General features: G+C 37.8%; 1 protein-coding gene across 3 annotated transcripts in view; it reads left to right on the plus strand.

The window, feature by feature from the left end:
• LOC126187397 (protein O-mannosyl-transferase 2) overlaps positions 1-18,653 on the plus strand; it is a 191,214-nt gene that overhangs the window by 143,359 nt on the left and 29,202 nt on the right. For all 3 annotated transcript variants that reach the window (XM_049928456.1, XM_049928455.1, XM_049928454.1), the window contains one exon: positions 14,669-14,778. In XM_049928456.1, the coding sequence (XP_049784413.1) occupies positions 14,669-14,778 (110 nt within the window). The remainder of the gene's footprint in view (positions 1-14,668; positions 14,779-18,653) is intronic.

The following is an 18,653-nucleotide window of genomic DNA, read 5'->3' on the forward strand; positions in this document are numbered from 1 at the left end:
TGAATGCACAGACATAAATTAGTACCTGCAACTGTAGCACTGCGTGCTGCAAGTTGCACGCCCCATAGTGGCGAGGCTGGTGCCCCCAGATACAGTGGCAGCTTCTGGCAGCTTGATTGTACACGGTACCTTGCCTCTTCTATTTGCGGGGACCATGCCTTGCTCCTGTAACATGCACATAATTGTGGTGACTGAAATCTGCAGGAGGCAGCCCTGCATGTACCGCACCTAGATGCAGAATTTTCCAGCAGTTGAAAGGAGAAAAAACATCAAGTATAGTTATTATAATTCAGAAAGCAACTGAATGTGTGATTAAGAAGAGCATTCATCTACAAAACAAACTTGAAGTTACATGATGAACAACCTTGAGAAATAGAAATGGTGTATAAAACATGAAAATTGAAGAAGAAAAAAAAAATGTGATTAGTAGTGAGAATAATCTTACACACTTCTGTGCCTGTGAAGTAATGTCACACCAGATGTTTTCCCATAATGAAAAATTGTGGAAATTTCGATGTTACCTAAATTTTGTATCACTTTCATGAGATCAGAGAATATCTTCATCTCCAGAGCAAGCAAACATTCTTTTTGCAAAAAGGGTAGATCAGGGAACTGGGGTGAGATGGTAGAACTAGGGGACAGACAGATCAATTGGGCAATCTCTCACAGTATTTGCTAGCTATCAAAGCAGCTCATGCCAAAGAGATATAGATTTTATTTGTGTTTAGAATGAATGGTCGGACATACTGAACATTTTAGGTCCAAGCTAATGTATCATACCTGAAGGCAGAGAAAATATGCCATTGTATAGATACTTGCAATCCTGTCTTCTGCTTGCTTTTCAAAACTTGTCAAGTTACTCTTCTATGTAGCTGTGTTTTAAGTGCCAATGGCATAAACTTCAGTACTGTTTGCCTGCAATATTCTGTTCTGTATAAAAAATGATTTTTGGTTTGCCATTTGACGCTCTGCTTATTATCATTTACACCACATAGCATGAGCATACTGTGTGATGGAACAGAGAAAAGAGGGGGGAGGGGGCAGATTCCTCTGCTGGTAAAAAACAATTATCGTTGTGAACCAAACTCACATCATGCTCCACCACACAGACTATGATGTGGCAGTCATTTGGTTTAGAAGTAAATAGCTTCATATTCTCTGTACATTTTAGTTATCTAAAGTGACCTACAGACAGTCTGATTTGGTCAGGCGGTCGGGTGGATTTGGCCAGGTTAGAAGTGTTGTTGGGCCATGTGTAGCTGTGTCGGCTGACAGGTCTCTTGTCAGGTCCTTGTCAGATGGCCGTGCCACATCACCACTCAACCACATGACCGCGTCAGACCATCTGTAATGTTGTCGCATGCTCATCACTTGTGCTTTGGACTTCACTGCGAGAAGGTCATGCGTACTTGCATCACAATGGTCACTGTTTCTCTTAAGTGACAAGCTATTGTGGAGTTCTTAGAGCTCTATAAAGATTTCGGATGTTTGTGGGATACTTCTGACAAGCAGTATTGCAATAGGGATGCCAGGAACCATGCACTACATATCATTGCAGAGAAACTGAAAACAGTTACAGATATATGAAACACAGATGAAGGAAATGTGCCATGTTACATGCAGGAAAAGCTGTGCTACTGATACCATAAGCAAACGGGGAAGGTTACTGAAATGGAAAAGTCATTACTTTCAGCTTTTTTTTTTTTGGGGGGGGGGGGGGGGGGGGCAGCTGAGATATATGGGCGGGCTGTTGGCATACAACTACAAGAACTGAATGATGTTCACAGATGCATTTCAGAAAAATTAGTATCTGATGTTATTTTTATGGAAAATTAGGAAAGCTCACTGTACAATCATCAATAGTGAATTTAAGTGTACCATCCTGTGAACTCACTGTTGCCTTCACCGTCATGATCATCATCATTATCATCATCATCATCATCATCATCATCTTTATCTTCATCATGAGGCAAGTCCAGAAGTATATGCAATTCAGCAGTTCAACATTGTTTCAAATATACACAGGTCTGCTGCACAATGTGTAGCAGAAGAACAAGAATCTGAAAACAGTGCTTATACTGTAAATGAATTCAATGTATTTAAGAATGCTGGTACACAATAAAGTGTCTTTGCATGTGAAATAAATTCTGTGTAAACTATTTACATTCACAGAAAGTGATTTCTTTCCCTTTGTGTAGTTCCTCTGAACTGCACATATTGATTTGCATGCTTCAGGGATTATTTCTGAAAGTAATGATAGAGGGATTGCAGTACTGTATTTAACATCCACATCGTCTCTTCCAGTAGCCAAAAATAACACTGTTCTGTGTCAAAATCAGTGGAGAGCCCAAGTACAGCAGTGTAATACAACTGTCAGAATATATTGTCATTTAACACAAAACTTGACTCTATCCAGTTTTTTCAGTAACGTCGTATGACTAAACTGTTTTCCTGTAAGTAAACAGTTTTTGGCACACATCATTCTACTTCTCATGTGGGGTGTTTCAAGCAATCCTACCAGAGCAATGCCAACTTTCTTTTGTTAGAATTGTAAAATGTAATATGTGATTTATTAGTATCGTTACATACATTGTACAGATCATATGATCTGTTGTACAGGAGACACATCAAGTTTAGCAAATATATAATGTAAAATGTTTCACAGAAATTCTTTTTACACTATTTGAAGAATAATGCCAGTAAATACAACACTACAATATTTACTATCAATTAACAGTTTACCAATTTCCATTGTTGTACACAGACAGCACTGCAGTGTTAGCTATAGATTTTTATTGTTCAAAGTGTCAGACTATCTTCCATGAATTCTTCAATGGTGTAGTAACATTTCTCTGTTAAAATATTTTGGAGTAAACTTTTCAGCAAACCAAGGTCCATTGTTAATATGTTTCTTTCTTTTAATTTGTTATATATTTTTAGCCCCATGTACAGTGGTGTCTGAGCATAAGGCTTTAAGTGATGTGAGGGACATTTGAAGTTTTCCTTGTGACGAGTACCATAGCTATGCTTAAAACAGAACTTTTTAAGATTATGTTGATTATTAAATACAAAAATGAAAATTTCAAAAATGTGCAATGAAATAATCATTAGTATTTTTAATTTCTTGAACAATGGGCAACATGACTCATTTTTGTGCAGCACACGTTTCTAATGATTTTTTTCTGAAGAATTAGTAGCCTTGTACTGCTTCTAGAGTTTCCCCAGAAAATTATCCCATACCGAATAACATTCAAAATAACTGTGGTAGACTGTCTTTCTTGTGTCCATATGAGTGGCACCAGATAAAATAAACATTGCAAAAGCTAGGGAATTTAATTTATGTGCCAGGAAGTCTATATGTGTCTTCCAGTTAAACCTTTATCAAGGTTTAGGCCTAAGAATTTAGCATGGCTCACTTCTGTCATCAGTCGATTATTATGGGCTACTTGTACAGGACATATTGCTGACAATTTAGAGACAAATTGCATTATCTGTGACTTAGTGATGTTGAGCTTTAGTCCATTTTTATGGAACCAGGATCCCAGTTCCCCCAGAACATTTTCTATACTACCTGGAATTTTTTCTATTTTATCATTTTCTATCAGGACTGAGGTGTCATCTGCAAACAAGACTGATTGAGCATCAGTACTTAATGCTAAATCATTTATATACAGCAAGAACAGATGAGGACCCAGTATTGAACCCTGTGGAACTCCATGGGAAATTGTTTTCCATTCGGAGTGGTAGTTAACTGAATTTGTTGTTAAAATAACTCTTTGTTTCTTTTATGTCAGATAAGAGTTGAACCACTGTAGTACAGTATCTTTGATCCCATAGCTCTTCAGTTTGTGAAGTAGTAATGAGTTGTTCACCGAGTCAAAGCCTTTTGTTAGATCACAGAATATTCCTGAGACTTTTGTACCCTGGTCTAGTGATGTGCTTATTTTTTCTATAAATGGTGCTTTTTCATCTTTGAAAACCAAACTGATTTTTACAAATAATGTCATTTAGTGTAAAGAAATTTTCTAGTTGTTTTGCCACAAGTTTTTTTCAAATATTTTTAGTATTTTAAACAGGAAGGAGGGAGATAGGCCATTAGTTTCCCATATCTTATGGTGATCCCTTTTTAAATAATGGATTAATCTCTGCATATTTTTGGACATCTGGGAAAGACCCATGTTCAAAGGACTGGTTTACAATAACATTCAGTGGGTATGAAATAATATGGCATACTGCCTTGATTACCATGGAAGGCATTCCATCTCATCCAGCTGAATTTTTGTTTTTTTAATGATAATATTGTGTCTTCCACATCTTTCTGAGTGATTTTTACGAACTTTTTAAAACAAATGTTTTGTATGTCATCTCTGTGCCTGAAAATCATATTGTCCTGATGGGCTATCATGTCTACATCAGATTTTGCTATACTGACAAAGAAATTGTTAAAGCAGTTTGACATTTGAACATGATTTACAATATCACCCTGAAACCTAATCTGGGAAATTTCTTGACTTTTAACATTGACTCCCAACTCTGATTTCACAACAGACCAGACTGCCTTTGCTTTATTTCTTTGCTTGTTTATGAATATACTATTTGCCAGTTTTTTTGCCTCCAGTATCACTTTTTTTAATATAATCTTATAGCGCTTAACATAAGTTATAAAATTAGGGTTTCTATTTACTTTGAGCTCATTGTGCAGCTGTCTTTTTTCTGGCACCTGAAATTTTTATGCCTGGTGTAATCTAATTTCTACATCTATATCTACATCCATACTCCGCAAGCCACCTGACGGTGTGTGGTGGAGGGTACCTTGAGTACCTCTATCGGTTCTCCCTTCTATTCCTGTCTCGTATTGTTCGTGGAAAGAAAGATTGTCTGTATGCTTCTGTGTCGGCCCTAATCTCTCTGATTTTATCCTCATGGTCTCTTTGCAAAATATACATAGGCGGGAGCAATATACTGCTTGACTCCTGGGTGAAGATATGTACTCGAAACTTCAACGAAAGCCCATACTGAGCTACTGAGCGGATTACTAAATAATCCAGTAATGAAGCGCACTGCTCTCTGTTGGATCTTCTCTATCTCTTCTATCAACCCTATCTGGTAAAGATCCCACACCAGTGAGCAGTATTCAAGCAGTGGGCGAACAAGTGTACTGTAACCTGCTTCCTTTGTTTTTGGACTGCATTTCCTTAGGATTCTTCCAATGAATCTCAGTCTGCACCTGCCTTACCAACGATTAATTTTTTATGATCATTCCATTTTGAATCATCCCTAATGCCTACTGCCAGATAATTTATGGAATTAACTGCTTCCAGTTACTGACCTGCTATATTGTAGCTAAATGATGAATGATCTTTCTCTCTATGTATTCACAGCACATTACACTTGTCTACATTGAGATTCAAATGCTATTCCCTGCACCATGTGTCAATTCGTTGCAGATTCTCCTGCATTTCAGTACAATTTTCCATTGTTACAACCTCCCGGTATACTACAGCATCATCCACAAAAAGCCTCAGTGAACTTCCGATGTTATCCACAAGGTCATTCATATATGGTATGTTGTGAATAGCAATGGTCCTACGACACTCCCCTGCGGCACACCTGATATCACTCTTACTTCGGAAGACTTCTCTCTATTGAGAATGACATGCTGCATTCTGTTATGTAGGAACTCTTCAATCCAATCACACAACTGGTCTGATAGTCCATATGCTCTTACTTTGTTCATTAAACGACTGTATGGAACTGTATAAAATGCCTTGCAGAAGTCAAGAAACACGGCATCTACCTGGGAACCCGTGTCTATGGCCCTCTGAGTCTTGTGGACGAATAGCGCGAACTGGGTTTCACATGATCGTCTTTTTCGAAACCCATGCTGATTCCTACAGAGTAGATTTCTAGTCTCCAGAAAAGTCATTATACTTGAATGTAATATGTGTTCCAAAATTCTACAACTGATTTCATTTATTCCTAACTCTTTTTTGATAAAACATTGGCGGAAATGTTTCATTGAATACACCCATAAAAACAATTTAAGATGCATGGCATGTGCACATGTCTTCTCGACAGAAGCAAAGCGCTGACTGGCAAAATCAGGCTCTACATCAGGCCGTGTGGGTGCCGCACATGACTGCTGGGTCTGCCGTTGAGCTGATACATCAGGTCATCTGAAGCCAACTTAAAGGTTCTTTCAGCTCCCTGCCAGAGGAGTAGGATTATCACAAAAGTGATTCGTAATTCCTGATCAGTAAGCAAGATTGAGCCATGTTCCTAACTGAACACATGTTAAATTTCCTATTGCTTCATGACAGCATATGTTCTTCATAACATCTTGCTCTCATTCTGTTTTTGGATTCGTATGATGAGTGAGTATTTGATTACTTTTCAGTAACATTGATACCAGATTACAGTCTTCTCTCTTTCATCTGTCTAGAATTTAAGCCAATTAGCTTGCATGGTCTATACATTAATAACTTTTTTAAAGACATCTTATGAATCATTACTGAAAATTAGCATATCATTCACATGAATGGCAACTATTAAAATTTGAAGAAAAGCATATTTGTGCCATTAGCTGTAAAATTGTGTGTTTATTCTCTACTGATTTCGATTGTTACACTCATCTTCCCTCGTGAAAAAGGATATGCACTGTAGTTTTGGCTACTGGAAGAGAGAATGCAGTCAGTTTCTCCTGTGACGGTGACTGTAATGATCAAAACAGGAACAGAATAAAATACAATTTTACAGCTGATGATGCAAATATTTTTTTTTTAATTATCCTAACAGCTGTAGACAGTCACCTATGAAAAGCTCTATTAACTGTTAAAATATCTGAACTTTGAGTTTTGTAATAGAGACAGGACAAGGTGTTGATTTTTTGAGGTTTAAATTCAACATTGTGCTGTCTAATTTCAATTTCAGCACCAGCTGCTCTGCTTCAATTAATTTTTTAGTCTTTTAATATCTAATCTTGTACTGTTACTGGAACTGACAGCCCTTTAGAAACTAGTACTCATCATCATCATCATCATCATCATCATCATCATCATATAGTCCATTCTGATCAATTATGTACTTCAACAGGATATTGGACATAGGATAAGTCAAATTTGAGAGTGGGGTGGGAGGAGGAGGGGGGGGGGGGAGGCAGGGGGAGAGACAGAATAAAGAAAAATTTCAATTTACAAATTACAGTCATATACAAATGACAAACAACATAAAATTAAATGGTATCAATTGTCCATTATTACAAATTTAATTTACAAATACTGTTTTATAATTCAATAATTTCTGAGTAAAAGCACTCTTCCTTCAGAAATAACTGAAGGTTATGTATAAAGAAATTTTTGTGTCTTTGCTGTTTTAACTTAGTAATTAGGTGTTGAATAATTTTTACTGTTATGTATGAAACACTTTTTGGTGCAGCACTGCTCTGGATTGAAACATATGGATCTTATAGGTATTTCTTGTGTGGTTATGCATATGTTTATGTTGTTGTAATTCCCCACTTCTCTTAAAAGGTACTCATTTGTAAAGAGAACAGATTCATGTATGTAGCCCTGACGAAGACCATGGAGGTAGTGGTCGAAAGCTCGGAGATTTATCCTGATTTGACGCGGCATGTACACCGAGAAATTTTTACTCATGTATGTAAATGATTGGAAAGCTTATTATTTTCAACTGTGTGAAATGTGTTCTGCATGTTTCAAGTTTCTTTAAGTTGCAAATAGTCCTGATAGCTGTTTTAGTCCTTACTGAAGTAATAAATCAAAGTATGCATAATATTTCAGACTCACCATAGTCCATTCTAGGCTTTGGTTCAGCACAAAGAACACAACAAACTTTTGAAAGATTTGTTTCAGGAGGTTTCACATGAGAGTCCCATTCTAAATTGTTTTGTCACCATATTCCAGAACATGAATTTCACTAACCAATTTCTGTAATGTACGAGGGCTATCCACAAAGTACATTATGTTTTGGAATTAAAAATAAATAAAGTATTGGAATTTTTTTTAATTATATACAGATGAAAGCCACACTTAAACACTACTTTTCTACATAGTTGCCATTTAAATTAAGGCACTTATCATAGTGATTGACGAGCTTGGAAATTCCTTCGTCGTAAAATTCGCCGCCTGCGCCTTCAACCACGTAGTTACCTCTTCTTGAAGCTGTGCGTCATCATCAAAACGCTGCATAGCCAACCACTTCTTCATTGCTGGGAATAAGTGGAAGTTGCTCGGTGCCAGGTCGGGACTGTACGGCGGATGAGGAAACAACTCCCACTTAAAAGATTCGAGAACTTCACGAGTGGCATTTGCCGTGTGCGCCCGGGCGTTGTCGTGAATCAGCAAGATCTTTGAGCCCAACTTTCCCCTGCGCTTGTTTTGTATTGCTCTTCTGAGGTTGTGCAGAGTTTGGCAATACCTTTGAGAGTTTATTGTAGTGCCTCTTTCCAGGAAATCCACAAAAATCACACCTTTTCTGTTCCAAAAGACAGTCGCCATCACCATCCTTGCCGACATTGTCTGCATGCATTTCTTGGGTTTTTGGGGGTAATTTGTGTGCCCCCACTGCATTGACTGCAATTTTGTCTCACAGTTCACATGCTTAACCCATGTTTCGTAACCAGTAACGATGCGATCGAGTAATGTGTCGCCATCTTCCTCGTAAGCGTCCAAAAACATTAACGCTGCAGCCATTCGCTGATTTTTGTGAATCTCTGTCAAGATTTTTGGTATCCATCTTGCACAAAACTTGTGGTAACCAAGCTTTTCGGTAATGATTTCGTGCAACAAACTTTGTGAAATTTGTGGAAAACTCATAGAGAGTTCTGTTATTGCGAAATTACGGTTTTCACGGACCGCGGAATCAACCTTTTTGACAAGTTCGGCAGTCACTATGCTGGATCTTCCACTTTGCTCTTCATTGTGAACGTTAGTTCGGCCATTTTTAAATTTTATGACCCATTGATGCACTCCACCTTCAGTGATTATGTTGTCCCCATACACTTCACAAAGCTGCCGATAGATTTCTATCGGTGTTCAGTTTTTTGCAGTCAGAAACCTTATTACAGCATGCCCTTCACACTTCGCAGCGTTTTCAATAACACTGACATTTCAAACTGTCACAGTAACTCAACGGAGTACAGCACGAACCTCTCACTAGCACAGCAGGATGCCGACTGAGCGGCGGAATGCCATGACACCAAGATGGGCGCACTAGTCCCGCCCCTAACAGACACAAACGAAAACATAATGTACTTTGTGGATAGCCCTCGTATTTTCAAGTCATAGTATTGCATCAGATGCTTGCAAATATAGGGAAGAATGTTTATGTTGTCTTATTTACATATGTTAGTATACTGAAGAACATGCACACCAGTGCTGCAGTTTGCATTACACTTCATCAGGATAATGAGGAATTTAATACTGAAAGAGCAAAGCAAAGCTCCACCATTCTGGTGTCAGATAGGCCAATCGGGAATGACTGACTATTGTGTCATCCTCAGCCGATGGCACCATTTAGATGTGGTGTAGACGAGGCAAAAAGACTCCATGCCACAAAAGCTATTCCTATCAGTTCTAAAGGAAGTTGTCACAATCTTAAACTGGTAATATGGAGGAGGAATACATGTGAATAGAATATATCTGAATTATCTTTGTTTTGCTGATGACAATGGACTCATTGCCCCATGTGCAGATAAATTTCAACAGAAAATGGAGTATTTAATTGAATAAACTTGAAAGGAAACCTGAAAATCTTTTGCAATGAAACTAAAATAATATATAACCAACACACTGAACATAAAATAATACAAATTAGAAATGAAATTGTAGAACCAGTGTATTATAAATTTTACTATATGGGACACTTAAGCACAGTGACTGGATGGTCAGAAAAAATAAACAGACAAGAGTAAAAATGGCCTTTGTGTTTTTTTGTAAACTTAATGATTTTTTCAAAACTAAACTTCTAACATACCTCAATAGAAAAATGATTTATTGCATAAGACATGGACTTTAAATGCGAAAACCACTAAAAAATTGAGGGTTGTTCAGTGAGCGGGAGACAGGAAAACAAACAAATGGATTATCATACAGACTGCAGTGAAGGGCATAACTATGGCCATAATGGAAATGAAGTGGGTGGACAGAACATGCAGCAAGGCAAATGGAGTAGATTGTAATGATTTTACATTCACATCGCAAATTAATTTGTAAATATGGTTACATGCTGAACAATTCTATTTTTTTAAAATATACAGATGTCAATTACTAATCCCTACTCACCATCTTTTACACAGTACTATAATAGAAATTCTTCTACAGAATGGAAGGAGTTGTCAAGAAGAAACTCTTTCACTTTGTTTTCAAATTTTACTTTGCTGTCTGTCAGACATTTTAATCACTGGGTAAGTATAAAAAATTTTAATTGCGGCATTGTGCATCCGTTTTTGTGCTAAAGGCAACATTAATGTGGATTAATGAATGTCATTTTTCCTTCTGGGGTTGTGATTTTGTACATCTTTATTCATTTTGAAATGTAGTGGATTATTTAGAACAAACTTCATGAGTGAATAAATGCACTGTGAAGCGGCAGTCAGAGTGCCCAACTCCTTAAACAGATGTCTATAAGATGATCATAGATGAGCACCACATATTATTCTTATAGCACATTTTTGCACAATGAACACTTTCTTTCTTAAAGATGGGTTTCCCTGAACATTGTTCCGTATGACATTATTCAATGAAAATAAGCATAATATGTCAACTTACTGATTTGCGCCTCCCTATGATTTGCAATGATTCTGTGTGCAAATGTGGCTGAACTAAGTTGTTTTAGAAGTTCCAAAATGTGCTTTTTCTGGTTTAAATTCTCATCAATTTGGACACCTAATAATTTTGAAGTATCCATCCTATTTATTATTTCCACACCAAGTGTTGACTTATCATTGTAAAGAACCCCTAGATGTGCAGAACTGAGTATGTTGTGTCTCTTGAAAATTAAGGATGAGACCATATGCAGAAAACCAATCAATGATACTGCTAAGAATACTGTTTACCATTTCTACTGTTTCTGTATGTATGCTTGGACTGATTGCAATACTAGTATCATCTGCAAAAAGAACTAATTGAATGGCTGATCCTTCTTTCAGTATTTCTCGTCCTCTTTACAAAAATGTTTTTGAGGCTGGAAAATTCTAGTATAAAACATTCACTTGTGAGTGCTTTTATCAACTTTCCCAAATTTCTTCCCCACTTGCTAAATATGTCTGTTACATCTATCTTAGAAATGACATATTGTACCATGTGAAGCTGCTGTATAATTCAACTTTAACTGCACAACTGTTATTAGTCAGAGACTATTTCCCAGTACAAATTCTTCTTAATAGCAGGTGTGTGTGTGTGTTTCTCCTCTCTCTCTCTCTCTCTCTCTCTCTCTCAACCCCCCCCCCCCCCTCCCTCCATCCTCCTCTCACAGAATATGGTATCTGACTGAAACCAGTCACTCAATTACACATTAAATGTTTCTTTATTCTGAATTTGGGCTTAGTGATGTGGTATCATTTGTTTATGTGACCTTCTGCTCTCTAGTATTGAGATTTGACACTATCCATGCAAAGCAGAATGCCTTTAACATCATACCATTTTAATTTCCTTGGTAGAATTTTCTCATCTTCACAGCTGAAGCAAGATCACAGAAAATGCCAATAGGCTATGTTTCTCACTTTGTTCTACCCGCACTATCCACAACACATGAAAAAAAAATTAATGTCATGGTGGAGAGAATAATCCACTTACCACTATCTGATAAGAACACTGAAATAGAATTAAATACATTGGGATTCATAGTGTGCCATGGAACTTCAACTACTCAAATTAAACTCAGAAAATTAGTACAGAGTGACATTTATTAGAACATTAATATTACATTTACCTAGTATGTTACCGAAATCCTCATAAAAAAACTTCCACAGAAAAGATAATATGATAAGCTTCTGGAGCAGGAACAGTTTATGAGCAATAAGCTTTATGGAAAGACAAAGTTCATGGTGCTTCAGATCCACTGAAATTCAAAAGCAACATCACACAAGTTCCCTAACACATATTTTCAAAGATATATGTTATCTCACATTTCACAGTGTTAATAACGACTTTGATATGCTAACAGGACATTTACAGTACCAAAATGAGTGCAGCTAAGAATTATTCCAACACAGATTTTAGTGTAAACCTTTCATGTACTCCCAGGTCTTCTATATTCACACATCTCTATATTATAATTTTCTACAGAGGACACCCTGCACTCTTATTTGAAAGTTTTCACTTAATACCAGTAATGACTAAAATCTGAAACCAGCAAAAGCATTACTGAAATGAAAAACTACAATATAATTCATTCATTAATAAATTTAAAATTACATTAACATAGGAACAGCAAGATACAAAACAAACAGTTTTGTAACTTGCGAGCATTGGCGAAGTGGCTCATGCAGTTGCATCTTTTGTTACCAACATTGTACATTTCCACTCATCTAGCTGCCATTACTTGTTTGGGCCTTTCTGTTACTGTCCACACAGATAACTGGTACTTACCATACTTAAGTTCTTCTGAAATATGATACAGCTCCTGCTGCCCAGCAAGAGCTTCTAAGCCATGTAGCCAGGCCATAAACATGTTGTCAACATAACGATAAAATTAAGACAGATGATGGGGAGATCTTGAGCACTTCCTTGAAGATGTGAACAGTATGCACCCAAATATCTAGTTCACTGCCGATACAGAGACAGAAGAAAGGTTGCCATTTTTACATGTTTTGTACAAGTTAAGTCGGATGGGTGACTTGGACACTCAGTATACCATTGTACCGCAAACTGACATGCACTGGTTTACATCTTAGCACCCAGAGTTTTCCTCATCCAGCCCAGAATAAAGCAGTTGTAAATGCATAGGTACACAGAACAAAAACTCTTTCTGACGAGTATTACTTGGATTCCAAAACTAATCATCTGTGTAGGTGTCCTGAAAGAACAGCTATAGTTCACATGACATGAAGCCACCCTTCTCCTAGAAAATGAAACATGAAAATGTTGAGCACTTACCATGATGAGCTACCAATTGTATTCCTTCCTTTCTCCTCTGCTACACCCTGCAAAATAGGCAAACTCCTGGGAAGACAAGGTATAAGAGCTATTTCCTGATGTCCTAAGAAGATGAAGATGCTACATCCTGTTAAGGACAGTCTTACCCTCAGGATCCCTGGTATTTATAACATTCCTTGTGAGTGCAGTAGTAATTACACCAGTCAGTCCATTCGCACCACTTCTGCCTGCTGCACACATCAGCAATCAGCGGCATATTAAAAATTGAGAACTGAGGAAATCTGCAGTTGCTGAACAACTGAAACAAACATAAAATACTGTTTGATGAAACGAAAGTTTTGTCCCAGGCTCCCACATAGTAGGAATCTGTAAATTAAAGAGGCTGTAGAAATAAGAATGTGTGACAGGGACTTCAACCATGACAGCGGCTATAACCTTAGTGGTGCATGAGAGCAAACTCTCTATGCAGAGAAGAGGCAGAGATATTTATTGCAATTGTCATGCTGCTAGGAGAGCAGTGGTGCCACCAGCACAGACATTGACACCATCTACAATACTTAATTACCAACCAATCAGAAGCCAGCTGTGGACTATATAAGGCCACACAGCAGCAGTTTTGATAGACAGTTGTTTCTGATGAAAACGATGGAGGTGATCATCAAAAGCTTGAGGCTGAACCTTGAATTGAAATGACAAAAAGTCCGAAAGTGTTTTACACGACAGCCGCTGTGAAAGACTTAGTTCTCATTGCTTGTATTTTACTACAATTTACAAATGTCCTTTTCGCATTAAAATTGTACTATATTCATAATGTTGTACAATAGGTAATGGAAAATGGTCTCTGACAGCAAAGGTTGTACAGTTAAAAATAAATTATACAGTAGTGTGACATATTACAATATCTCATCTCTGCAGTTTATCAAAGCTGTGGAACATAGTCAACAAAACTGTATTACATGCATCATTATTTCTTGTAGGTTTTTGTATTTGATCCAGAATGAATTTTCACTCTGCAGTGGAGTGTGCTGTGATTTTAATCTTGCTGGCAGATTAAAACTGTGCACTGACAGGCGCTCAAAGATGGGACCTTTGACTTTCACAGGCAAGTGCTGTACTAGCAGAGCTATCCAAGCAGGACTCATCACCCACACTCACAGCTCTGCTTTTTCCTGTACCTTATCTCCTACCTTGCCCATGAAAGGCAGAGCTCGAGATTCATACCCAGGTCTGGCACAGAGCCTTAATCTGCCAGGAAGTTTTCAAATCAGCATACACTTTGCTGCAGAGTGAAAATTCATTCTGGAAAAAATTCCTCAGCCTCTGGCTAAGCCATGTCTCTACAATATACTTTCTCCACAGAATGCTTGTCACCTGAGGCTTGCAAGAGAACTGTGAAGTTTGGAAAGTAGGTGATGAGTTACATTTGTATTTGATATGTCTTATTTTTATTAATATAAATATGTAATTGAATAGCAAGAGTTTTACAACACTTGCATTTTAGAATTTATTAAAAATTAACATATATGTCACCATAAGATTACTTTCTCTTGCAGAGGTTGCATACGGAGCTATCATTACACTGAAGAACCATCGTACAGGTGGTGGATACCTTCACTCACATTGGCATCTTTATCCAGAAGGTGTAGGTGCACGCCAACAGCAGGTGAATGAGTCATATAATGCAATCAGTTGTTCATTTTTACAATTCATCAGAGGACATAAAGATCATAATCCTCAACAAAAAATGAGAAATTTTATAGTTTGAACAGTGCAATTTATCTTTTGAATTAGCTAATTCTTTCCTAGCAGCCTCAGTAAACAAAACCAAGTAGTCAGGTCTATTTTTATTTGTATGAAGCTATATTTTACTGGGCCAATAAATATTAAGCCAAATGATGGAGAATCTGCATATGGAACACTTTTTAATAAATTCTCAACTCATGTTTTCTGAATGTTATTACATTTCATCATGCCTATCAAGAACTCATGCAGGAACACCCATAGCTGGACCATGTAGATATGGGGAAAAGAACTAGACATGGAATATGAAATTTATGGAACTTTTAAGCATTTCCCATCATTGGAAAGGTAAAGATGATTACAAAAATAGGAGACAGTAAGGGAAAGATGTATTATGAGGGTTGAATGAAAACTAATGCCTCCATCTTTGTTAATTGGGTTTGGATGGGAATATTTTAATAAATCAAACACAAAAATAATCCTTAGAATGTGATCTTTAATTACCAATATTCACTTTTCCACATAATCACCAGCCAATTGGATACATTTCTGCCAATGATGAACAAGTTTTCTGATGCCGTCACAGAAGAAGTTGACACTCTGTTACTGCAACCACAGTCTCACAGTTCTCCCAACGTCTTCATCAGAAGCATAATGATGTCCTCGCAGATTGTCTTTCATTATTGGGAACAGATAGAAGTCAGATGGTGCTAGATCTGGACTGTATGGAGGATGCCGTATTGTGGTGAGATTCAGTTTCTGAAGTGGTGACACGTGAAGTGCGTAGTTTGGCATTGTCATGCTACAGGAAAACATTTCCCTTTTCTTTTAGGACCCTTGTTAGCCATGGTTTCAGAGTTTGCAGCATTGTGATGTAACGCTCTGAAATTATTGTTGTACCATGATCAAGGAAATCAACACTGATAACACCATCTGCATCCCAGAACACTGTGGCCAAGATTTTTCTAGCTGAGGGCTGCATCGTGAATTTCTTTTTCTGGGGTGAGTCTTTGTGTCGATATTCCATAGACTGATCTTTCATCTCCAGGTCATAATGGTGTACCCACATTTCGTCTCCTGTCACAATTGAATGGAGAAAGGGATCACCTTCATTCTCGTAACGCAAAAAGAGTTCCTGGCAAATTTCAAGCCTGTGCACTTTCATTTCAGGAGTCAGCATCCAGGGTACCCATCACGCACAAATCTTCCAAAGGCCAAGCAAAGCAATAATGTAACCCACACGTTCTAGTGAAATGCCGATTGTGCTTGCAATTTCTCTCTGAGGATACGGTGATCATCCTGAATCAATATGTCAACATTTTGGTTGTGAAACTCAGTGGTTGCTGTCACAGGCCGTCCAACTCTTTGTTTGTCATGCAGGTCAAATGTTCCAGCCTCAAAATCTTTAAACTTACTTGCCCAACAATTCACAGTACTCACATCAACACAGTCACCATAAACTGCTTTCATTCTCTGATGAATCTCCTTTGGGGTGACACCTTCTGCTGTCAAGAATTCAGTGATTGCATGTTGCTTAAATCGCGTTGACCGGCTGTCTGTGCAGGGTTCCTTGCTTTACACTGTAACAACACAACCATTCAGTACTAAGACTTCCCACCAACTGGAGCTGTAAAGAAGAAGCTATGGAACAAGCCAGTACCTGCCACATACCAATGCTGGCAACTGTTGAAGGTGGAGGCATTATTTTCCAGCCAACCCTCGTAGTTATAGAGACTGCAAAAACCACTTGGAGCGTTGGATCAGGAAATCAAAAGGTGTAGGTAAAAGGGCACAAGTAATAATGGTTTAATTTAAATTCTTACTTCGTACCTGAATTTTACATCTTCATCTTACCACTCTGTGGTGCATGGAAGAGGGTACTTCCCATTGTTCCTTTCATATATGAAACACAGGAAGAATGCTTAAATGCTACTGTGCACACTGTGATTAATCTTGGCTTTTCAGCCCCAATGGGAGCTATATTAGGAATCTGTAGTATATTCCTAAATTCCTCATTTAATACTGGTTCTTGAAACTATTAAAACTGACTTTCGTCGGATAGCTGCCATCTGTCTTCAGGTGTATACCAGATCAGGTCTTCCAGAATTTCTGTGTCAGTCTCTGCCTTAGGTTCTATTAACATTAATAGACTGCTGCTCACCACACAGAGGAGGTATCGAGTTGCAGATAGGCACAGGGGAGAAGGATGCTAAAATATTTAAGCTTTCAGATGAAGCCTGGTGTGGTGATTGCACACTCTAACCTTGTACACCAGTAACACAACCAGTTTGTAGTTGCAACACTTCTTTATTGATTACACATACACATGAATTCATCAGCAGTAATAATCAGTTAACAACATTTGTATATCAAGGCCCTATCCACAGTTAGTATTTACAATATTAACCATCACACTTGTGACAACAACCCCTTTATGTGCCGGTAACAACAGATAACAAAATGTTTACAATGTCGGCTATTGCCTTTCTCACTCAGTTTTACACTTACTGAAAATATAAAATTAATTTGATGCTATCTGACCTGAAGGGTACTATTAATTGTTCTGTTTACACTTAGCATTCTACTACACTTAACGTCCGGAAGATTCTAGACTTTATGCAAAAATGTCAATTTTATGAACATGTGATGGATGCGAGCAAACGTTAATCTATTACGATTTCACAAACACACGATCGATTGGGTGAACTTATACTCAACTTTGGGCAGTAGGAAATCTTCTGCCTAAAACAAGCCTCTCATTGAATGGAATAGAGAAATTGTGCCTTAATGGGGTCCGGGCGGCCCTGAGTTCAAATCCTGAGATTTCCGTCACACTGCAAGCTCACGGGGCGAAGTTTGCTGGCATTGGCCACTATACATGTTTCTGAAAACAGGAAAACATGAGTGGCAGACACACTGTAGTATATACAAGTTACATAAATATATATATATATATATATATATATATATAGAAAAGCAATACCTTAATATAAACATATCACTAGTTAACCAGTGAACAGAATTAAGGTGCTTAGTTTCCTTTGATCAAAAAAAAAAGTCTAGATACTATGTGAAGAGATGTGCCAGTCCACACCCAATGACTTAAGGTAATCTGTCTTTACTGAATGGCTGACACCACATAAATCAAACATGCATTATCTAACAAGACAATCAACCTTCAGATAGGTATTTGAAATTCCAATAGGAAACTAATGTCACTTCAATACACACAATAAATTATTAAGAAACAACAACTACCACTAATTCGTAAAACCAGAAAATTCTAAATCTATAACTAAATTAAGAAATAACGTTCAAGTGAACCAGCTACCTTCAGCGTGCCACTAAGCACCAAATCCAAACTTACAAATGCAAGGTGCTATTTCTACCCACTTTAGTAACATAATTTCATGGCTGTTCCAGAACATAACTTGCCTCACCACCACTGCAGTGAATGTTTTGCTGGCCACTAGCACGAACAACTGCAACAGTCAACAGTCCTTAAGTACACAATAATATTCACTATACATAGGAGGAGGAACCCACCATGAAAGCTTGGCGATTAATTTTTTCTTCTTCATGTGAAATTCACACGCCATCCATCCACATAGCTCTCTAGGTATTAGCAAATCCTGGTCACCACTGGCCTGCTGTGACAATACAACTTTAACACTTTCCGGCAGCGGCCCATGTTTCTTCGTTGCTCCAACTCAACTGGTCCTCACAGCGTATGGCCGTGCCACGTGACATGATGTCGCCAACTCCCCACACCGACAACATCGTCACGTCACAGACTGA

Source organism: Schistocerca cancellata, chromosome 5 (assembly GCF_023864275.1).
Source record: "Schistocerca cancellata isolate TAMUIC-IGC-003103 chromosome 5, iqSchCanc2.1, whole genome shotgun sequence".
NCBI classification, from domain to species: domain Eukaryota; kingdom Metazoa; phylum Arthropoda; class Insecta; order Orthoptera; family Acrididae; genus Schistocerca; species Schistocerca cancellata.